We start from the raw sequence: 24,607 nt of genomic DNA on the forward strand, positions 1-24,607 counted from the left end.
AGTTTCTCTTCCTGTACCCAACGCATATCTACCTGCTTAGGAGTCTCCCTCTATACACAATGACGGTCCTGCGGCCTAAACGTTCCCCCACGTGCCATTGGTTCTCATATATCGAGCACCACACATGTCTCTCTTCTGACTCAGGTGCAAAACTATCTCCTGGACATCCCAGCCCACGTGCTCCGCAAATAGGCCAACTCACTGTATCTAAAACTAAACTCCTAAAACCCCCGTCTCAGTAAAGTAAACCCCATCCATCCAGCCAGCTTCCCGAGCCAAAGTATTTCTAGTCTGTTCTAGCTTCTCCGTGGCTCTTACATCCCTTCACTTTTCTCTGTTCTCGCTGCCTCTACTTTGGTTTAGCTGTGTCAGCTCTGGAAGATTGCAACAGCTTCCTAATTCTGTATGTGACTTCTCTAGACCAGGGATTGGCAAATTATAGCCAGTGGCTTTTGCGCTTTTTAAAGGGTTATTAAGAATGGCTTTTAAAGAGTTATTTAAAGAGCCATTGAAATTGAGCCCAGAGCCGTTAAGTTAAGTTACTCAAGGTCTCACACTTAGTAGGTGTTACAGCAGGGATTTGAAGCCAGGTTACTTAAGGGTTATTAAAAGAATAAATTTTATATTTTTAAAATCAGACAAACAAATAAAAATAGAATATACAACAGAGACCACCATAGGTGGCCCTCAAAGTCTAAAACATTTCCAGCCTGTCCTGTCACAGAAAAGACTTACTGATTCCTGCTCTGGATCACTTGACATCTACTGCAAGGGCATCTCTCTAGAAAACAGTCCGTGGAGTAGTCATGCTTAAAATTCTTAATGGCTTGCCATCCCATGAGGATAAGTTCCAGCTGCCTTAGAATGATACAGAACACCTGACGTCTGCCTGGCTCCGTCACTTCATATCTTGCCATGCCCCCGCCTTACCCCACTGAGCTCTGCCCTTCCGTAGTACCCAATTACTTGCTGTTTACAAATTTGCCTGGAGCCTTCTGGCCCCTTTGTCTGCCTTATTCTACCCTTCCTTACAGGAGGCTGGCTCAGATGACCCCCCCCCCACCACCTACTTAGTAACCTGTGCGTAGTATTCTATCTCAGCCCTAGCACTCTGTATGACAGTTAGCTCGATGTTTTTCCACATTACCATCTGCATTATGTTAATCTTCCTCAAGGGCAGTTTAAGAAAGTCTTATTTTATCTACAATTCCAAGAACATAATAGACACTCAACATATGTAAACTGATGAATAGAGGAACAGACGAATGATGGATGCCTATAATGAGGAGGGAGGTTTCCTAATTGCTGGAGAATGTAGTTTGCATCATTTTGCATAATCTGGATTTCTAATATTCAACGTGCAATTATGGCAGAGTTCCAGAGTGGTCCCCCTCCCAGCTCAACCTCTCTGCCTGGCCCAAGTGTTCTCCTTTAGAGAAGGTTCAGGAAACTCTGAGGATCTGTGGCTCACAGCTGTACAATTTGAAAAGCACTGCAGTGCTGTGAGTAAGTGCAGAGAGTAAATACCTGAGGGCATCCTTTCTCCCATCACATTCAGGCCAATGGAGAAATCACTATAATCATCACTAACATTTAACAAGCCCTTGCTTTGACTAGGCACTGTCCTAATTGTTTTACAGGTGTTCATGTATTCTTACAATAACCCTTTGAGGTTACTATGCCAATTTTACAAATGTTGAAATTGAAGCGAGTGGTGATTGCTGTGGGCAGGGGGGTATGAGGGGACTAAATGCTAATGGAAAAAATAATGCAATAAAGATTAAATTTTAAAAAAGAAATAGAAGCACGGAGATGCTAGATTCACTTCATAAGTAGTAGCATAAGTAGTAGAGTTGGGATTTGAAACCAAAGCAGTGTGACTCTAAGGACTATTTCTTTTTATTGATTTTAACCTCAGTTGAATACATGGACTTGCCATTGTTTTTAAAAGAAGCGATCGGGGTCAGCTAGACCAGCATAAATTAACATTCCGTTCTCTGGCCAGCTGGCTTCCATCTATGAGGCTTTTGTTTTTATTCTGGCACCTCTGTTTGAGGGAGAGCCTTTTCTTCTACCGGGTGCTGGGCCTTTACATATACATACCCAGCTATAAGCATGCACAGGGCGAGGCACATAATAGGCACTCAGTAAACATGATTGTTAGATCTGTGTTTGTGTCTCTTACTGTGTGTGTTTACAGTGTTGGTGGCCTGTGCCTGTGTGTGTGTGCGTGTGCATGTTTACAGCCCTAGACCATAAGCAAAAGGAAACAAACCATTCCTCGCTTTTCAGTTACGCTGTGTAAACACTGAACGCTCACGCACTGGGCCATCCTACTCTCTACCACATTTTGAGTTTAGACTCAGGCAAAAGCTAACACCAATTTGCATTTGGACAGAGTACAACACTAGCCAAAGAATCTATGAAGTAAGTCTTCCCCACTTCTAATACCAGGAGGCTCACACAATACAGACAAATGCCCAAGGTGGGGCAAAAGCAGGATGGCAGTTGTTTGTATGAAACATAATACCGCAACTAATAAATATTAATGCAAGAATAAACTGTGTTTCATGTACTTATGACAGTAAGTGTCCTTCGCCCACCCTGTATGTACAGTGGTCCTAGATCTGAATCCAACTCTAGGAACAATACTTGTAAGGACACTGCTGACTTCATTAGAGAAAAGAAAAGCCAGATTCCCCCAAATTGGCACTAGACATTGAGTTACAAACTGGAAAGGAAAGCTGAATGAAGATTGATCCTTTCCTCCCAAAAGTTTCTGCCCTGTGATCCCTAAGCCCTTTCCTGTTTCTTCCTATCCGGGTCTGCCAGATTCATGCTGATCATTTCTGAACACCCGCTTGGTCAGCAGGAACAACCTGATGGTATATCAGTTAGCACAGAGGACGGCCAACAGCGGTGGAAGGACAGTAAGGCCAGAATCAGAGCACCTCAGGCTCAAATTCCAGTTCAAATGATCATACCTGCCCTGCAGACGAGCAAGGATGTGAAGAACAGATATGTCTGTAAAATGCCAGGTTCACAATGGACACTCATTTGTCAGTATCTGCGTCATCGTCAGGTGGATATAGGGCCAATACATCACAGTGCCTTCCAGCACACAAAATGAGGAGCTTTATTCTTATTTTGAGGAATACCTAGGCAGTTGTTCCAAGAGTTGAGATACAAAGTTATCTAGGAAAACACAGTGTGATGGAGAATTATCAGCCTAAATCCAGGCCATAGGAGAGGATGCTTATATTCTACTGACAATTTTTGCTATCATTTCAGATCTGGTAAGAAAGAAATCCGTATGTTTTAAATGCTTATACTTTCCAGAAAGCTTTGGACAACGTTCCAAAGTGGTGTTGAATGGGAGATGAATTAAGGAGTGTTTGGAAGGCTTGGGCAACAGAGTATCCACAGATGGAAACTTCTCAGACTAGAAGAGAGCATCAGATGTGAATTGCCTCCAGGGTCAATTTCAGCACCACAGTTGTGAATGATGCTAGATGTATAAGTCATAAGCACATGAAATGCAGTTTCCAAGTTTGCAGATAATATAAATCCTGGAGGCAGGGCATATAGGGAAGGAAGAAGAAACCAGTTTCAATTTGGTTTGGCTTGTTTCCGTTATAGAACTAAAGGAAATGGGGATGACAAATGTTTTTCCCAGCTGAAAAATAAGAATAGCAAGTGAGAAAAGAAAGGGCACCATCCCAGTGAATACATAAGCCTCAGTAAATGGGGGTGGGGGGTGGGGGTCAGTGAATGCAAAGGTTGCAGAATGACCGGCATTCATAGGGCAGCAGAGAGCATCAGGGGACCGGAGACAATAGTGTCAATCAGGCAGCACAGGTGGGGCTTCGAGTCGGGCACTGTCTATTCCCTGAAAGCCTAGGAGGTCTCAAAATGTCCCCAGAGCAGCTAACTTCTTCCTCCTAGAAAAATGGTCTGAGCAAATGGCAGCGTTCCTAAAGAGTAATTAACATTTTTGCCATAAATGAGGAAAGCACTAAAACAAACCACAAGTGAAATTCCTCCATGTTCTAGGGCAGGGACAGCAAATTTTTCTTGTAAAAGACCAGAAAGTAAGCACTTGAGCCTTTTTAGGTCGTCCTAGCTCTGTCTCAATAACTCAACTCTGCCACTGAAGCATGAAAGCAGCCATAGAAAATACCGAAACTGGTGTGGCAGCGTTCCAATAAAACTTTATTTGCAAACGCAGCTGACAGCTGACTGGAGTTTGATGATCCCTGTCCTGAGTCAGAGTCATTTTATGCCAAGGTTTGTAGTTTGAAATGAACTACCCAGTGAGCAGATAAAACTGCCCATATTAGCAAATCCAAGGCTTCACATATTTCTAAAGAGAATGAAACTGAATGGTTTGGCAAGAAGTATTAGGACAGGGTTAAGAATGTGTGGTCAGGTGGCCTTTCCCATTCCAAAAATATTTTCTATACTTCCACCTGGAGCAATCATGAAGCTTCCGGCATTAAATAACTTTTAGTTGGCAATTACATTAAAAACAGCAAAAGTTTTGAAAAGTTGCCCTAGCCAAATGGTGATATGAAACTCCTCATGAACCTTAAATCTGTCCTCCAAAATATCTGGACAAAAGAAAGTTCTCTCTTGCAAGTCTCTGGGCTACTATAATTTTTGGATTCAGAAAAAACTTTTGCTCATAGAGTTCTCATAGCATTTTTTTCCCTTCAACCTCAAGTTCTTTAAAATCTCAAATATTCTTGTTAGTGATTGTCCATTTCCCTGAGTAACCACAAACCTTGGCCCAAATTGCCCCCACCAAGATGAAGCCAAGCCACGTGCCTTCCTATTAGGCCCCAGTGGATGCCTGAATATAGTCAGTTTTTTAAAAGGCCGGAGGTCATTCCCCATTCCTATTTCCACCTTGTGCACTAGCTGAACAAATTATTTCTCTGAGCTGCTTTTTTTCTCTCTAAACTGGGAGAATAATGTCAATCTAGTAATATAATAGAATAAAATTATATAAAGCTTATGCACTTGTCTAACAAATATTGGTGCCTGCGCTCCTTTGTGGTAGATTTTATTATCCTTAGCTAAGGAATCCCTAAAGAGGGGGAAAAAAAAAAAAAAGCTGCATTTCACGGTAGAGAACAGTCCTCAGCAGCTGCTCCTATGAGTTTGGAGCTCATGTTCTTTAAACAGCCTTCCTTGAGTTTGCTTCTTTGCTTCTAGGCCTACATTTTTCCAACTCTTACTTTTTTGCTCTTATTTATATACATTTGTGCAATCACAGGATCCTGGCTTTTCTTAAGTGTCCTAACATTCCAGTATCTGGCTACTAGTGTTAACACAGTATGGAAATAAGTGGTTGTCCTTGTTCAGAGATTCCTGAGTCAAGAGTAGAAGCCAGTCAGTGAGCGTTGGGGCTGCAGCCGTCACCCCCTTTTCCACTCCCAGTGCCGCACAGAGGTAGGTGGTGCACCGTGCTCACTCCCCGCTTTCTCACACAGCAGACCCCTTGCTCCCTCCCCATACCCATGATTGACTTTTTTCCTTGAAACCCCTACGCTCCTCAGTTATTACCTATGTCAAAACGGTTTCCCACAACATGCAGAATACATAGGCTCAGACATGAAGAGTGAACGACAATGCTGACGGTGTCGTCAACAACAGAATAATAATAACCTACCTGCGCAATTTTTTGCCACAGGTCAGGCACCTTTCTATGTTCTTAGAATACCTGAACTCATGTAGAATATTCACAACGACCCTAGAAAGGTGCTGTAATTTTCCACCTTCTATAAATGGGAAAACTGTGCGACTGAGAAACTACATAAATTACCGTATTTTGCCATGTATAATGCTCACCCACATTTTTGGCCTGAACTTTCAGGAAAAAAATCTCGCGTTTTAATTTTCTAACTCAATTTTTATTTATTTGTATTTATATACTTGATTTTGTATTATAAAGGAATTTTAGCATTTATTTTTGAACATATGGATATTGTTATTGCTTTTTAGTTACATTTTTAATGCATAAGCATAAATTAAAAATTAAAAATATTTATATCGATGTGGAATTAGTACTACCCATATATAATGCACATCCTTATTTTTTCCTCAAAAATTTGAGCCAAAAAGTGTGCATTCTAAATGGCAAAATATGGTACATGCCCAGCTACAAAGTGTTGCAGCTGGGGCTGGAAATCAGCCACATGGCTCTTCAGTCTGTGCTGTTCACCACTGTGCTACATTGTCAGTATGATTATTTTCAGTCCTATTATTCTGAAGGTAACTAAACAAGTGTTCAGGAAGAATTTATTCAGCTTGCCAGCATTTTGCTGAATACTGAAGAGGAAACTATGAAAGAAGTAAAAGAATTCCAGTCCCTGAAGCATTTAGTTTACAATTTAGCTGAAGAAATGAGACATTGTAGAATGGGAAGGGCTTTGTAGTACAACTCAGAACAACTCTGCCAGACCGGAAATGGGGGGGACTCTTCTGGACTGTGGTTACACAGGAAGGAGAATTTGAATTCATTCTTAAGGGGTGGGGAAAATTTGGAAGGATAGACAGGAGGAGAAAGAGCATGAATTCTGCCCCAGACTAATGGCAAGAAAAGTCAAAAAGGCCATGTTGACTAAAGAGAGAAGTTTGTGTTGGGATGTGGGACAAGTAAGTTTGAACAGATGAGGAAGATACTGTTACAGAGAGAAAGGGTGTACCTGTGATTTCAAGCTTCTAATCCTGTGTTGAGGCCTAAAATGCACATAAGAATGCTTGCTTGTTAGGGTCATGGTACAACATCAGGACTCATGCAGCAGATGGATATTTCTGTGTCCAGAGCTTAAAAATTCCTCTGACAGCTGACAATTTCAAGGAGGAGTTCCAAGATGGTAACAAAGGTTACTACCATGAGTACCATTAAAAGTAGATATATATTAATTTTTTAGATGCATTTGACATTTAAGCCTTTTTACTTAGAAAATAGTGAGAATGGGTCAATATATTCCTTTATTTGATCTTCATAAGAACTTCTGAGGTCAGTATTGTCCTAAATTTGCAGAAGGGACGTAGAGGCTCACGGGGTTGAAAGGCTCACCCAAGGCTCCCCATGACTCCACGTCTTTTGAGTGACATCAGGAAGGCTTCCCCTCCACAGCAGCTTCCATGCTTGGTTATGGGGGTCAGTCTGAGAGGAGGGCCTGCATAAGACAGTGATGTTCACAATTGAGCCGAGGATTCACGAGGCATCATGATGCCACCCCACTCACGGAATTGCTAGAAACTTACACCCAGAGCTGCCTTATTTTCAAATAAGAGTACTTTCTCATTGTACGTTGCAAATGCAGAGGAGATAACTTTATCTCAAGAAGCTTGTACTTGGTAGGACTGGCCCATAAGCACTTTGTCCACATCCTACTCACATGGATGATGAGAGCTTCACATATGTAACTAAAGCAATTCTTTGTGTTCTCTCAACTGCTCTTTACTTAATTAGTAGACTGCTTGAGAAAACAGGCTTAGAAGCCTACACGTAAAAACCCCCAGAAAAGCAAAATTGCTCCTTTATTTTCAGGTGAAAAGTATGACCAAAGAAAGAAATTAAGTATTAAGTTTTAGCTCAGTAAAGCAAAAGGAAAGTGTGGTGTGGGTATGAGAGGAAAATGGTGAGTATTAATATACCTAATATGAGCACAGTACTATTTGCTATGTAGGTTTTAATTATGTCCCATTTCATGTCCCCCCAGTCCTCTGATTCCTTAAATTCCAAAAGCACCCCAGAGAAATCTTTCTGTTTTTGCTTGGAAAGCAGCACTATGTTTCTGCGCCTGTGCATTCTGAAACAGTCCTGTCAAACTTGAAAACTAAATACAAATTGACAGAAATCAGCTACTAACAGAAAATTAAGTTAAATGAATAGTGTAGGTGCCTGAAGTACAAAGGAAATATTTTTTGTTTTGTTTTACCAGGTACCCCTCTCCCTAGTTGCCAGGCTAGGTAGAGAGCCTATGGCAAACCTCAGTCTCCCTGGCAAACCCTTTTCTTTGCCTTGTCATGTTTCCTAGGAAGCCCTGCGTGGATACCCTCCCCAGAACTATGGCTGTCACTAGTGACAGCCTTCAAACCCCCTCTACCAAGTTCATGGGCATATTAAAGACATGATAGGTTGGGGGAAAGTGCTGGCCCAAGAAACCCTGTTTCAAATCCTGACTCTGCCATCAAATAACTATGGGCTCTTGAGCTAAAGAGTTCAGTTTTATGAATGCAGGTAATTTATAAGTACATGTAATACATGACAAATTTAGATTTTGTCCCATGTAGATTTTGTCTTAAGACAATTTTTAAAACTTTTATGAAGGCAGAGCTTTTTAATCTTTGTATAGACAGTTTGTGGAATAAACGAGCTTTTTAGTCTTTTTAATCTTTGTATAGACAGTTTATGGAATAAAAGAAAGTACAAATGCTGGTTCTCAAGATCCAGGTTCCATTCCATTTCCGCTATTCATATCCTAATTCAGACCCTAATGGCTTTGTGCCTGGTCTGGTGGATCTCCTCCCAGCTCTTCACCGACTTTGTGAGCCTCCTTCTCCAGGCTTTAGACAGGCAGAAAGCACTGTGGCTCACTCAGTAGCACCAGTGTCTGGACAAATTCATGTAGCCACAAAAGCTAATCCCCACATAAAGAAATAGTTGGTTCAGGCCCAGTGGGGGATTGGGGTTTACATCCTCTGCATGAGATCAGGCAAGTACAGTAGTTCTGTGGGAAAAAAACATGATCTGAATATGAAGATCTAATAAATTGTCTGGAGGGAAATCGGCCAATATCATGTGCCCCCCTTGCGTCCTTCCTCATAATCTTCTCATTCCCTCTCCCTCCTTCCTCACATTTAATTCTCTATTCAGAGTGTCCAACATTATCAATGGGTCATTGAAATACCAAAAGATGGTCTAGAAGTACCTTATCAACCTCATTTTAACAGTTTCCTCTACTGCATAGGAAAACATACTTCAACTGTTTTAGAAGTTGATAAACTGAAATGCAGGAAGGTGAAGGGATTTGCCAATGGTGATTACTTAAATCATAGCAGGACCAGAATAAAGTTCAGTTGACCTGTCTTCTAGCCTCCTGCTCTGAATATTTAATTCAAGAAATCTTTCTGTAGGGAAGAGAGAGAGTGCCAGTTTTAGGGAGGCAACTGTCCCAGTGGACTTTAGAACTTAGCAAAGTTTAATCCACGCCTTTCTCGTGTGGTAAACTGAAAAGTGATCAACTAAGTTCAATCATTCTGAGTAGTTAGTTCTATTGAAATTGAATTTTTTTTATCCTCTCCCAAGTATGCTTTTTATTGCTTTTAGATAGAGAAGAAGGGAGAGAGAGGGAAAAAAACATTGATTGGTTGCCTTCTTGTATGCACCACAGCCAGGGATGAAACCCACAACCTGGGTATGTGCCCTGACCAGGAATCAAACCCATGACCTTTCGGTCTACAGGAGGACACTCCAACCAACTGAGCCATTCCGGCCAGGGCAGTTCCACTGGAATATGATGAAGCCTACTTTCCTTATTTTTATTTGGAAATTGTTATGGAGGCATACATGTTCCTAGGAAACCATAAAGATTTAAACATAAAGTCAACTTGTAATTTTTCAAATCTAAAACAGCCTGTATATCTGCAGAGATTGGGTAATGATTATTATATCTATTAAGATTCCTTTTGAAAACATTAATATTATTACTTAATTATCATATGGCTTACCAAAGATAAGTAAATTGTATAGTCACCTTTCTCTTTTTAGCTTCTTTGAAATAAGCTAACAAACTAACATGTAATTGTTTGACTTTGAGACAAAACACCTACTATCTGATGGATGAATGACTGAATGAGTGGATGAGTTCTGTCACAATCTCTCAAACCCTCTCTGTCATCCCTCACTACGTTTCAGCTCTGGTTTAATGACACAAAAGTTTGACTGTCCCCAAGAATAGCAGTGATGGTCTGGAATAGCACTGAATCAAACAAAAACCATCCAGAAACTTCCCTTTGGCTAAGGTTTTCTATTTCCCTCCTCGTTTTTTTTATTACAACTGCCCATACATAACTAGATTAAATATTAATTTGTATAAGCCTTTTTTTTCCTGCCTTTCCTCTGACAGGAGGTAAAAATAAGCAATGAATTAAAATATTTCCTATATTCTAAAAAAAAAAAAAAGAAGATTAAGCAATGCATTAGGCCCAAGGCCAAAAGCAGCGTTCAGGGGGCCTGATTCACTGCCAGACTCCTCACCCACCTCAGAATAATTAAGAGCTGACTAGAGGCTGTGCTGAACTGCAAAGGCCATAGAGACTGGAGCAATAGTGAAGAAAGAGAAGAATTGTATAGTGGGGAGAATGTGTTGCTAAGGCAAAAGAGCTGACCTCTAGTCTTAATTTCACCACTAAGTCTTGTGAGCTCTCCTGACATTTTTATGGGTTTTTTCCCCTTTCCTGAAAAATAACCCCTGCTACCTGCTTGACTTCTAAGAATGGATACAAATATGACATGAAGGGCCTAGACCTTTGGGCCTTTTGAAACTAGGGAGTTGGAAATAATCACAAAGATAGAAATGACTGACTCTAAGAATCCAAAAACCAACTCTAAACCATTTCTGTGCTATTGAATGGTTTACCCACCTAAGACCCTTCCAAGTCTGAGCACTGGATCTCTGAGCTTCCTGCCCTGTCCTTCCCCACTGCCCTCCGGGATTCTCAGCTCCACAAACACACTCCAGTTATCATCAGCCTCACCAAGTCACCAAGACATCAGCTTCAAGTCATCCTTAGTCATTAATCTGCCTACTGCCATGATGTACCAGGTAGTTCTTATAAGTGGCCTTCTCTATGAGAGAGGAAAAAACAATAAACTGAGGTTGGAGTTGGCTTTGAAGTTCTTTGTGTAGGCACCCACAATGCAATTCTTATCTTTCTTTTCAAGTAAAGCAGAGTGTCTGAACTAGTGATTATTCTAGAATAGTCTCTACGTGGCCCTGAAGGGCAGGCTTTGCCTTCATTCTGTTGGGCACCTTCTCTACACAAGGGCCCTCTGCCAAGTATGGTGGGAACTACAATAATAAATAAGAACTGAGTTTTGTGCCCCATAATGTTTGCAGACTAATGAAGACAATAGATGTACATATGACTACCTGGAATTAAGAGGTAACTACACGCACAATGGCCTTCAAATATGCACATCAAGATCCTCTTTTTTTTTTCTGTTCTTTTTGTTTGCTTAGTTTGTTTTTTTGTTTGTTTGTTTTCCCAATTTTTAAATTATTTTATTGTTGTTCAATTACAGTTGTCTGCATTTTTCTCCCCATCCCTCTACCCCACCCCATCTGAACCCACCTCCCTCCCCTGCCTCTACCCTCCCACTTGGTTTTGTCCATGTGTCCTTTTTTTTTAACTTTCATTTTTATTCAATTACAGTTGTCTGCATTTTCTCCCCATCCCTCCACCCCACCCCATCTGAACCCACCTCCCTCCCCTGCCTCCATCCTCCCCCTTGGTTTTGTCCATGTGTCCTTTATAGTAGTTCCTGAAAGCCCTTCTCCCCACTATCCCTTCCCCTGTCCCCTCTGGCTATTCTTAGATTGTTCTTAACTTCAATGTCTCTGGTTGTATTTTGTTTGCTTTTTTCTTCTGTTGATTATGTTCCAGTTAAAGGTGAGATCATATGGTATTTGTCCCTCACTTCCTGGCTTATCTCACTTAGCATAATGCTCTCCAGTTCCATCCATGCTGTTGCAAAGGGTATAAGCTCCTTCTTTCTCTCTGCTGCGTAGAATTCCATTGTGTAAATATACCATAGTTTTTGGATCCACTCTTTTGCTGATGGGCACTTAAGTTGCTTCCAGTACTTGGCTATTGTAAATTGTACTGCTATGAACATTGGGGTGCACAGGTTCTTTTGGATTGGTGTTTCAGGGGTTTAATCCCAGCAGCAGAATTGCTGGGTCAAAAGGCAGTTCCACTTTTAGTTTTCTGAGGAAATTCCATACTGTTTTCCACAGTGGGTACACCAGTCTGCATTCCCACCAACAGCATACTAGGGCTCCCTTTTCTCCACAACCTAGCCAGCACTTGTTATTTGCTGATTTGGTTATGACGGCCATTCTCACTGATGTGAAGTGGTATCTCATTGTGGTTTTAATTTGCATCTCTCTGATGACTAGTGATGCTGAGCATCTTTTCATATGTCTCTGGGCCCTCTGTATGTCCTCCTTGGAGAAGTGTCTGTTCAAGTCCTTTGCCCATTTTTTAATTGGGTTGTTTGTCTTCCTGGAGTGCAGTCGTGTGAGTTCTTTATATATTTTGGAGATCAGATCCTTGTCTGAGGTATCATTGGCAAATACGTTTTCCCATACTGTTGGTTCTCTTTTCATTTTAATGCTGTTTTCTTTAGCCATGCAGAAGCTTTTTATTTTGATGAGGTCCCATTTGTTTATTCTTTCCTTTATGTCCCTTGCTTTAGGGGACATGTCTGTGAGGATGTTGCTGCATGGAATGTCTGAGATTTCCCTGCCTATGTTTTCCTCTAGGACTTTTATGGTGTTACAACCAAGTCTCTACAGTCAATTAATATTTGACAAAGGAGGCAGGAGAATAAAATGGAGCAAAAATAGCCTCCAACAAATGGTATTGGGAGATCTGAACAGCTACATGCAAAAAAATGAAACTCGATCACCAACTTACACCATACACAAAAATAAATTCAAGGTGGATAAAAGACTTAAATATAAGATCCTCTTACTGATATTGATTTCTGGCTTACTCTCTCCCTCCTCCAAGCCTCAACAGATGCCTTTCTTCATACCTGAAAGGTCTGCTTATTTTCCCCCACACAACCAAGACCCGTTCCTCCTTTATAACTTTCCTCCTCCATAAGGATTTCCCCAGATCCATCTGCACCATTCATCCTCCCCCACTCTTCCCCCCGAGCTATGTGTTCTACGTATTCAGTGCACTTAGGCTGTCTGCTCCAACTGGTAGCATTTAGGTCAAGTAATCAACAAGCAGTGTAAGCAATAAAAAACCTCCTTATCTGAGGTTGCTACCAGAATCACACCAAGCACAGTGGCAAGAGAGTCAGGGCTCCTGAGTGACATTGTGGCTGGTTTGTCCCTGTTGTTAAAACAGGATCCTGAATATCCCTTGGGTTCCTTCCTGCTTGACTAACATTGATTGCCAAAAAGCATTCAACTGACCTGACCTGACCAAAATTTTTGTTCTGTTGTTCCAGGTTTCTTCTACAACCAGATGATTCCTTACAGATACTGGCACCAGTGGAAGCTGATGTGGGTTTCTACACTTGTAACGCCACAAATGCCTTGGGATATGACTCTGTCTCCATTGCCGTCACATTGGCAGGTAACATGAAAAGCTCTGTTCATTTCAACTTAGAAACAGTCATTGGGTGGATGCCTACAATGTGCCAAGCAGGCCCAGGAACACACTGATAAGTGAGATCCATACCCTGCCTTAAGGAAGCTTATAATCTGTAATTATAATTAAGTGGAGGTGATGTGTAGTATTTGGTAGAATAAAATAAGTGCTCTAAGTGATAACAAAAATGTGTGCAAGGACATTTCCTTCTATCTGGGAGATCTTAGAGTTGGGATGAATGGCATTTTGATAAGCAGAGATGGGGGAAATATTCCAGACAGAAAGAACACATGAAAAGGAAATGTGTACAAGTAAGTAGCATGTTGCAAAATGTAATCATGACCTAAGATTATTGAATGCTCTTTTGGGGCCCTGTCATTTCTCCTTGTTATACTCATTGCAAATAAGACTTTTTTTTAATATATTTATTGATTATGCTATTACAGTTGTCCCATTTCCCCCCCACACTCCACTCCATCCTGCCCACCCCCTCCCTCCCACATTCTCCCCCTATAGTTCATGTCCATGGGTCATACTTATAAGTTCTTTGGCTTCTACATTTCCTACACTAATTTTACCCTCCCCCTGTCTATTTTCCACCTATCATCTATGCTACTTATTCTCTGTACCTTCCCCCCATCTCCCCCTCCCAATCCCCTATTGACAACCCTCCATGTAATCTCCATTTCTATGGTTCTGTTCCTGTTCTAGTTGTTTGCCTAGTTTGCTCTTGTTTTTGTTGTAGATGTGGTTGTTAATAACTGTGAGTTTGCTGTCCTTTTTACTGTTCCTATTTTCGATCTTCTTTTTCTTAGGTAACTCCCTTTAACATTTCATATAATAAGGGCTTGGTGATGATGAACTTCTTGAACTTGACCTTATCTGAGAAGCACTTTATCTTCCCTTCCATTCTAAATGATAGCTTTGCTGGATACAGTAATCTTAGATGTAGGTCCTTGCGTTTAATCTTGGGTAATGTAATGATGATGTGCCTTGGTGTGTTCCTCCTTGGGTCCTTTGGGACTCTCTGAGCTTCCTGGACTTCCCGGAAGTCTATTTCCTTTGCCAGATTAGGGAAGTTCTCCTTTATTATTTGTTCAAATAAGTTTTCAATTTTTTGTTCTTCCTCTTTTCCTTCTGGCACCCCTATAATTCGGATGTTGGAACATTTCAAGCTGTCCTGGAGGTTCCTAAGCCTCTCATTTTTCTGAATTCTTGTTTCTTCATTCTTTTCTGGTTGGATGTTTCTTTCTTCCCTCTGGTCCACACCATTGATTTGAGTCCCAGTCTCCTTCGCATCACTATTGGTTCCCTGTACATTTTCCTTTGTTTCTCTTAGCATAGGCTTCATTTTCTCATCTGGTTTTCAAACAGATTCAACCAATTCTGCGAGCATCTTGATAACCAGTGCTTTGAACTGTGCATCCGATAGGTTGGCTATCTCTTCCTCGCTTAGTTGTATTTTTTCTGGAGCTTTGAAGTGTTCTGTCATTTGGGCCATTTTTTTTTTTTTTTTTTGTCTTGGCGTGTCTGTTACTTTAAGGGGCGGAGCCTTAGGTGTTCACCGGGGCGGGGTAATGCTGGTTGCTGTGCTGTGATGCTGTATGTGGGGGAGGGGCTGAGAGGGAGCAATGGCGCCCGCCTCACTCTCCTCTGGATTTCAGTCTTTCACTCTGATACCCACAATCAAACTGGGCCCCTCTGGTGCTGGTTCCCAAGTGGGTGGGCTTGTGCACACTCTAGGCCCCTGTGGGTCTCTCCAACGACCTCTCCTGTGAGGCTGGGAGTCTCTCCTGCTGCCACCCCAACCCCCACGGGCGTTTTCAATCAGAGGTTTGAGGCTTTCTTTCCCCATGCTGGAGCCCTGGGTTGCGTGGTCTGCTTCACTCCCTGCCCTTCATCCGGTTTATCTGTGCGCGAATGTGGGGCCGAGGGGTGCTACCCGCCGCTCTGCCTGCCCCGCTCTCCGCCACTCTGAGTCCAGCCCTCTCAGTTTATCTGCGCGAATGTTGGGCCTCAGGGTCTGCTAGTGCTCGGACTGCCTGCGCCATTAGTCCCACACTCCGCTAGTCTCAGTCCCGCCACAGCTACAGGAGTCCTCTCCACTCCTGGTGCCTGTCTCCGCCCCTCCTACCTGTCTGGATGAATGTTTATTTTTTATTTCCTTGGTGTTGGACCCCCCTTGCCATTCGATTCTCTGTCAGTTCTGGTTGTGCGAGGAGGCGCAGTGTGTCTACCTACGCCGCCATCTTGGTTCTTGCAAAGAAGACTTTAACACCCACAGGGAACTGGAGTTCTGTGGTCATGGTTTGAAGCCACAGAGTGTTCTCTCTGATTCTGTTTTACTTCAACCTCTTACTCTAATGTACCTGCCAATGCTTTGCCTTTACCCATTGATGTTAGGTAAAACTTTCTACACCGGATGACTTAAAAATATTAAAATTCAGGTTACAGTGTCTCCCAAGGTTATGGTCTTATAGTAGAGCACTTTTATAAAACCTGTCTTACAAATCCTTGCCTTTGAAACTAAAAAGAGACCTTACATACATACCGGTTGGACAAGTGCCCTTATTTCTCAGAGCTCAGTCATCCTGGGGTCACACAGCCGCTCAGCTAGTGGTGAAGAGAAGAAGCAAACTGAGGTCCACTAACTCCCAGCTCATTGTTCCCTCCATTTCCCCACTGATCCTACCAAAATAGGATCCTTTTCCTCAGATCTGGGCCAAGCAGCTTTGTGGGGGTATGTTGCATGTGTTTGTATTTATTCTTTTCAATTGTTACTCCCATCAGATGATTCAGTAGATGCTAGAAAAGCCAACATCACCCCACACTGACCTCATCAGTCCATGCTGGGATTATGTTGTCACATTGTTTTCCAGTCACACATGCTACTCCCTTGCATATCTGTTTAGCAACTGTATTTATGCCCTTGTGACCTAAAGCTGATCTGAGAAGGGCCCTTTAGCAGGAGGCTTTACAGAGAAGATGAAAGTCAACAATGAATAAGGCAAGCTAAGGAGCCCTGGGGTGGATTAAAGACTGATATTATTAATGCCTATTTTTTTGTGAATAGAACATTTGCTTTTCTCCTAATGTATTCCAGTCACAAGCTTTATTCCCCTCTTTAATACAGAGTCCAGATGCTCAGCACCAGCGTTGTTAACTCTCTTCTGCCTCCCACCCTCCAACCTTCCTTAGCAGGGACACTGCTGACATTTCTCCAGTTCCGGGCAAATAGTGGCTCTTACAGGATTAAGTTTCTTGTTTATATTTATCCAGATACCATTCAGCTCTGTCACAAACTAAATACCCTTTGTTCACCTGAATTTAATATGATTAATGGAAACCTGTCTGGAATTAAGCAAGGCAATTGAAACATCAGGCTTGTCTTCGGCTCTTTGAAGAGGAGCTATTGGAGGTTGCCAAAAGGTTCAAAGCCAGGAAAGAGAGACAGCAGCCAGAGAGGCACCGGAGAAGGGGGAAAGGGGGCTGCCTGGTGGGGTAGATCACAAAACACCACACCCAGGGCTTAAGGAGCTTTGTCCAGGGCTTCAGTGGTGGGGTTTGTTCGGGTCCGCTGACAAATCTGCCAAGCAATCCCTCTAAAAATGAAGGCTCGAATGTATACATTGCCTTAAGATTGTATTTGTGTATTTACCTGGAATTATCATCTATATCTGTGTCAATATCCACATTCACAGTATTAAGGTACTCACCAGCTACTATTTTGAGCTTACCTTTTGCCAAGTATTGTTGACACACAGCAATAAGTGAGGCGTAAGTTTTGTGCTCCATAATGTTCACAGGCTAGTGAAGGCAATGGATGCATTCATCAACCTAGAATCAAGAGGTTACAACTTTTTTCCAATGGCCAAATCAAGATCCTGCATGACACTGTATAAGCTGTAATCTAAATTGGGGGTGTGGATTGGGGAATTGGGCATTACTAAGTTTGCTTACCAATTATCCTGCTTATTAGCTGTGTAATCACGAACAAAGTGTAAAACCTCATTGAGTCTTTGTCCTCATCCATAAGAATGAAATTAATAACATTTTAATGGATTGTTGTGAGGTCAAAGAAGATTGCATTCATGCAAAAGCACTTAGCCCAATGCCAGGCACATAGTTCACACTCAATAAATGTTTTCTGTCTTTTCTCTAGCTTTCCTAAAATGAAACACATCCTGAAAGCAATTCTAAAATGTGTAAAACATTAGCCCAACTTTACTTCCATGTATTTTTCACTATAAGTCTTCACACTGAAATTTTTCAAGTATGAACTTAGGAGCTGATTCTGCTCACTTGCAATCAATTCCTTATGGTAAATTTCAGTGCTTCTGTGCTTTGAAAGATATTGCAGAGATTTTTACCTTCAGTTCAGTATGAATATAGGCCAAAAGGGGAAAAATGCTTTGAGGCCCAAAGTGCTCAAGTGCTCCCATGATTTCATAAGGAATGTATGGGCTTTAGTCTTGCCAATGCACCTGAGTTGCCCAGATGCAAGAAAATTTGTTATAATAATTCCCAAGCGCAGGCATAGCATGGCAGTTAAACCTGCAGGCTCTGGAGCCTTGTGTTCTGGATTTGAATCCTGGCTCTGTCACTTCCTATGTATATAACCCTGAGTAACTTCTTTATACTCTCTGACTCAGCTCCTTTATTCGTAAAATGGTGACAATAATAGTGCTTGACTTAGAGGGTTCTTGTGGAGATTAAATACATTCATCATGTAAAATGCTTATAATTATGCCGGGCATATAGCAAGCACTGAATATGTATCAGCTACTATTATTGTGAAAATAATGCACAAAACAAAGCCAAGATAATTGTACAGTGAATGAGATTCTTTTTCAGAGACCAGAATGTTCACAAACCCTTTGTAGAGCACCTCTCTGTGTCTCAACATCTCTAGGTCTGTGTCAACGGGAAAGACTGAATTAGTCATCTGAAAATTGGTTAGAGCAAGGGAGGTCACTAGTGACAAAGCCTATTTCATGTGGACCACAGGAAGAGAGGCCTGATAAACTCTTCCTGGTCCACAGCTAGACCTCTCCCATCAAATTGCCTCATCTTCTGAACTGAGTGAGTTTTGCTATGTCTGCCTCTCAGATGCATTGCAGGTCTATTGCTACTCTCTCTCCAATCTGTACAATATTTAAACATGTAAACATATTTAGTTTTAGATATACCAATACAGTCAAGACTTCCTCTCTCTGCTCTCTTGGGGCCTGTAAAATTTTGTCTTTTGTGTCTTTTGCTTCTCCCCAAACTCATCCATTATGTATTGATTTTATCTTTTAAGCCACAGAGCTTTGAGAGTGGCGAGTGTCACTTGGCGAGTGTCTCTTGGCATGGAGATGGCCAGTGTTTCCCTTTCTACCTCCCTGGTTCCCGGAACTCATGGCCATTTAGACCCAGTGGCACAAAATTCCTTTCTGTCCTAAACTGACTTAATTGGATACCTGTTTCACTGCTCAGGATGTAGATGAGAGTAACATACAGTTCAGTGGAAGTGGGAGTATAAGAATATCACCAAAATGTCACCCTCTAACATTTTGAAGTAGTGATTACTTTGTGTCCAGGCAAACACAGCACTCAGTTAATGAGAGCCTCTGATGCGTACACAGATAGGTCCAAAGATTGAAGAGCCACCTTGGCTAGTCCGATTCAGGACTTGGCCAGGTTGCTCAGAAATCTTCCAAATCTGAATGGTGTGGGCAGCATTTTGAAGGAAAGCAGTAGTCTCCTGGTAAATTGCTTCAGTCTGGATCAGTGGAGTTTAGCTCTACTTACCAATGCAGATGAGGCCTGACCAGGTGTGGACCACTGATGAAGTCATGGCCAGAAGGGAAATGTTTTCAGTTGTCATTGATTTTATAAGATCACAAAAGAGATACTATAAGGCCTGCCTGACATCATCAATGGAAAATGAGAAGAAGATGAGGGCTGAGGGATGAGCATCTCTTCCATTGAAAGGAAAGAACACGGATGAGCTCATTCAAAGTTTTCACAGGAAGGGAGAAACAGAAAATATTTCTCCTTTCCTGGCATGTTTTTCTGGTTTTTTATGAGTTGAATAGCTGACACATATTGTGTCTAATAAAGAGATCACAGAAACCTCTCTGGGAAAATAAAAATAAATGGCAGTTGTTTTTGAAATTCTTTTTTTTTTCCTTTCCCTTCCCCACCATGATTTAGTAGCTACAGTAAAAGACAAGCAGGGTTGTAAGCTATGTATAATGTAAGTCATTTTGAATTGGCATTTCTGGATTTTTTTTTCTTCCAGCAATTCTGTTAACCAAGGAAGATTTGGCTTCACAGAGCATTTGGCTCAGAGAGGGCTTTGTCATCAGTGGCAGAGGCTGACAGAGGAAGGTTTACTCCAGTGCACTAGATCAGAGGCAAAGGCAGACAAGTTTGGCTGTGTTCCTAATGGTATTCTGAATAACAGGGTAATTAATGGCCATTGAATGATTCAAGCTGCCATCAAGGGACCTCATTATCTGATAGAATACTGAGTACCAAGGCCCTTAAGTTTTCCTCAATATGTACACATGTGTAGCATGCCCACTAAAGACTCGTAGCTGTTACAGAAGTTAGATTAAATGGATAAAATTATAGCAAGAAGATCCAACTTACTCAATTTCCCAGTAGACTACAGGAAACAAACAGGAAAAACAAATGGTCCAAGCTAACTCATCTCAAATTCTGAAAGAGCAGATCCCACAGATATCCAAGGGAATGAGGAAAACTTGGGTGGTTGGAGAGCGAGTGGGACAAGCCATATCCTCGGTTAATTGCTTCTAGGAGAGGCTGCGGCATCACACATCTGTGGTAGGTGTGGGGTCTCTTGTCCTTCTGCAGTGGAACATGCAAATGAAGTTGTGACAGCACCACTTGCTGCCTTAGTGTCTTGAAGAATAATCGACTTCAATTGAATATAGAAGAGGTAACCTGAGAAAACTGACACGTGCCATTGGCAAAAATTATCTTGAGAAAGTGGATGGAGAAGAGGGAAGCCATGCGGCCTGGGAATGTTCAGGGAAGGGCAGTCTAAGCCCTACCCACCTCTGTGATACTAAGGGCCCAGCAATATAAATACTGTAGGTGCACCAACTAACCGGAATCACACGGGCAAAGAAATTCCAATTCCTTCTCAATTTTTGTGCAAGATAGTTAATGAGTAGTCACAATGTTCACCCTGAATCCTCAAGGAAAGGTTAAATCAGATTAAAACCTTTCTGTTTTATTGAGGAATAATTTACATACCATAAAATTAACCAATTTAAGTGTGCACTTCCATGATTTTTTAAGCCAATTTTTTAAGTTGTATACCAGTCACTACAACCTAAGGTGATGGTTTAAAAAAAACTTTATTGAGGTATAGTTCACACACTATGACAATTCAGCCTTTTAAAGAATACAATTCAAAGGCTTTAAGTACATACAGATTGTGCATCCATCACCATACTTAATTTTAGAGCATTTTTATTATCCCATAAATAAACTCCACACCCCCTAGCCATCACCCCCCACCCCACCCCCACTCCCACCAGCCATAGGCAAGCACTAATATACTATATCTCCATAGACCCGACTATTCATCATACAATGCATGGCCCTTTGTTCCTGACTTCTTTCACTTAGCACGATGTTTTCAAGGATCATCTGGATTGTATAACATGTATGCTACACTCCTTCTTATGGTGGAATGATAGCCCATTGAGTGAATATACCACATTGTATTCATAATTCATCAGTTGATGGGCATGTAGGTTGTTTCCACTTGTTGGCTGTTAGGAATAATGCTGCAATGAATATTCATGGGCAAATTATTATGTAGACATATGGTTTTATTTCTCTTGGGTATATATGCATAAAAGTGGAATTGCTGAGTCATGTGACACTTTATGTTTAACTTTTTGAGAAACTGCCAGTTACGTTCCAAAGTGGCCACACTATCTTACATTTCTACCAGCAATATATGAGGGCTCCAGTTCTCTATATTCCACCAATACTTTTGCCATTTTCTTTCTGTCCATCTCAGGGATGTGAAGTGAGAGTTCATTGTGACTTTAATTTATATTTCCTTAGTGACTAATGATGTCAAACATCTTTTCATGTGCTTACTACTCACGTATATGTCTTCTTTGTTGTAGTGACAACTTTGGTGATGTAGAAAGGACATATGGCCTATGTATTAGTTTTTTATTGCTGCCATAACAAATTACCAAAAGTTTAGATTGTTAAAGCAACACGAATATATTGCCTTACACTTCCGTAGGTCAGAAGTCCAGTACAGTCTCACCAGGAAAAGGTCAAGATGTCAATGGGCTGCATCCCTTTCTGAAAGCCCTAGAAGAGAATGCTTTTCCTGCTCATTCAGTTTGTTGGCAGAATTTAGCTCCTTGCGACCTAGGACTATGGTCCGTTTTCTTTCTGGCTGTAACCCAGGTGTCATTCCCAGCTTCTAGAGAACACCGCTTTCCTGAGCTCTCCGTCCTCTTCCTCCATCTTCAAAGCTGGCAGCGGTGGGCGGAGTCCTTCTCAGGTTGCCTCTCTGACAAACTCTTCTGTCTCTGTTCTCTGATTTTAAAAGCTTGAAATAATTTTATTTTTAAAAAAGAGCTTATGTGATTAAATTAGGCCCACATAGATAATTCAGAATAATCTCTTTACTTTAAAGGCAGCTCATTAGCTACCTTAATTCCATCTGCAACCTTAGTTCCCTTTTGCCCTGTAGTGTAACATAGTCACAGGTTCCAGGGACTGAGGTGTAGACCTCTCTGGAGGGTGATTACTCTGCCCACCACACACCCTGCCTGACAAGCACAGCTCATTTTCATCCGACTGTTGCCAAAGAAAAATGCAAATTTAATATTGATAGACCAGTAAGTGAAACTCAAACACACACACACACAAACACACACACACTTTTTTTAATCTCTCCATTTTTAAGTGAGCCCCACTAGGTTACATTTTTAATAATTCCTTTCCGGCTTTATATGGCTGTGCTCTGAATATAAACTGGAAAAGTAGCCTCTGGTTAAATCTTACATTTTCTGTATTCTCTGCTCATATATTACCTCTCATTTCCCAGATATAGTCAGTGTTATTCAAAGTATAATAACAGTCTATTTTACTAGATCACACTAACTGAAAACCATGGGATGATTTGGATAGGAGAAAAATATTTATTTTTACTATTACTAAAAAAGGGAGATTATTATAATAACAACATAAGTAAGATTCTAGGGAAAGTATTTGCCTCATCACAAAATTCAGAAGCAGATTCAGAAGTACAAACCTGTGTCCTTACTGTACGCAGAGGGTTTTACATGGACGCACGCTGTGGTCTCCTGCAGACCTGCGTTCTACAGCCTCTTACATGCAAATGACGCACAGCAATCATCTCCGCTTACCTGAAACATTAACATTTGCAAATTTACTTCCTTTATACTTGGGAGAATAGATGACTAGATGGCAACGCGCAGCTGTTGCAATATCTTCAGAAAGATAACCGATGAGAGGAAAAGTTCTCGGCAGACTAGCGGGGAGAAAGAGCACAGGCACATGGAGCTGAGTGACAGGCCAGTGCTGACCCAGGAGGCAGGCGGTGGACGTGAAGGAGACCTTGCGAGAGAGTGAGCAGGACAGGATGGAGTTAAAATTTCTGAGCTACAAAATGGGAAAGGCATTTGGAAGGAGAACCAGACTTTTAAAAAAATATGCATTTTAATATGACTATTATCTGTAACAAAGCCACTCTTGTTGAAATCGCCAGGTAGCCAGATCCCAAAAAGTTTCTGGCCAGCAAGAAATGTAACTGAACATTAACAGTATCCATCATTAGTGACTCAGTTGGATAAGATGTAGTTATTATTGATACGTGTTTCCTAGGTTTACAATGATCATGGTCCCTTAAACTTAACTTGCAAGGTTTTAAATTCTTCACCTGGGAAGTCTCCTTTCAGGGAGTTTTCACAGATTTAATTCCAGTGGCCCTTGTGGGGGACCTATGCTAATTAATTATATTGTAAGCAGAGGCTAGCATTTCTTAAGGCATTGCTTTGATATTCTTACTGGTTACAGAGCACTATCCATTGATTAAGTCGGGATTTATACCATTTTATAAATGTATACAATGTATACAATTAAATCTTGATTCATACAATTGCTTAGTTTTAGGTTATGAAAGTTTGTGAAATTTCTAGCACCTCATTGCTGTATAGTCAAATATTTTAATTAGTGAACATCACTATCTTATTCACCTTTCTCTTGAATTGAGATTTGGGTTACAACCTCGACCAATTTGCCATTTATTGATTCTTTCTGGAGCTCCCAGTCATCTCCAGGCCTGCCCGCTGCAGTCCTTGTGTCTGCCACTGCCCAGTGTCCCGTCGTCCCCCACAGGTCTCCTTGTCCTCCTGCGGGATGAGCACACGTGCGCACTTCCTGGCCTAGATCGCCTCTAGCTGAACAGTGGGAACCTGAAATATTTTAAATACAATTCTTTTTTTAAAGTTTTCTATTGTTATTCAGTTACAATTGTCACCATTTCCCCCCCATAACTCTCCCCTGCCCTACCCACCCCTCACCCCCCACATTCAGTCCTCCCCCAACCCTGTTGTCTTTGTCCATGGATCCTTTACACACATTCCTTGACTTGACCCTTCCCCTTCTTTCCCCCGCTACCCCACTCCCCCCACCCCTCTGGCCACTGTCAGTTTGTTCTTTATTTCTATGTCTCTGGTTCTGTTTTGCTCGCTGTTTTTTTGTTGATTAGGTTTGATTCACTTTTGATGGCTAAGGACAGTAAAGAGCCACTTCACCAGATGTTTGTGACCTGTTAGGAGAATGAAAAGAAGGCCCATTTCATTCATTCCTTCAACAAGTGAGCAAATATTCACTAAACCTGGACTAATTATCATTGGATAACTACTGTAACAAACAAAATCATAAATATAAGATGGCTAAAACAGGATAGATAATTTCCTCCTCACATAAAGCCTGAAATCATTGCACAGCCGGTTTTTGTGGTTTGGGTCAAGCGGCACACTGCATTTCTGCACACATTCCATCTGCAGGAATGAGGTGCCTTTCCCACACCTGAGCACAGGGGCTGGGAAACGCCCCAGCCTTGGGCCCAGGAAGAGGCAGAAAAGGGTTTGGAAATAGCAAGTCAGTCTCCGGCATG

General features: G+C 41.6%; 1 protein-coding gene across 3 annotated transcripts in view; it reads left to right on the forward strand.

Annotated features, from left to right (window-relative positions):
- Window positions 1-24,607, forward strand: part of ADAMTSL1 (ADAMTS like 1) — an 892,695-nt gene that overhangs the window by 773,366 nt on the left and 94,722 nt on the right. For all 3 annotated transcript variants that reach the window (XM_053924703.1, XM_053924704.1, XM_045193737.2), the window contains one exon: window positions 13,268-13,395. In XM_053924703.1, the coding sequence (XP_053780678.1) occupies window positions 13,268-13,395 (128 nt within the window). The remainder of the gene's footprint in view (window positions 1-13,267; window positions 13,396-24,607) is intronic.

The sequence above is a fragment of the Desmodus rotundus genome, chromosome 1 (genome assembly GCF_022682495.2).
Source record: "Desmodus rotundus isolate HL8 chromosome 1, HLdesRot8A.1, whole genome shotgun sequence".
In the NCBI taxonomy this organism is placed as follows: Eukaryota; Metazoa; Chordata; class Mammalia; order Chiroptera; family Phyllostomidae; genus Desmodus; species Desmodus rotundus.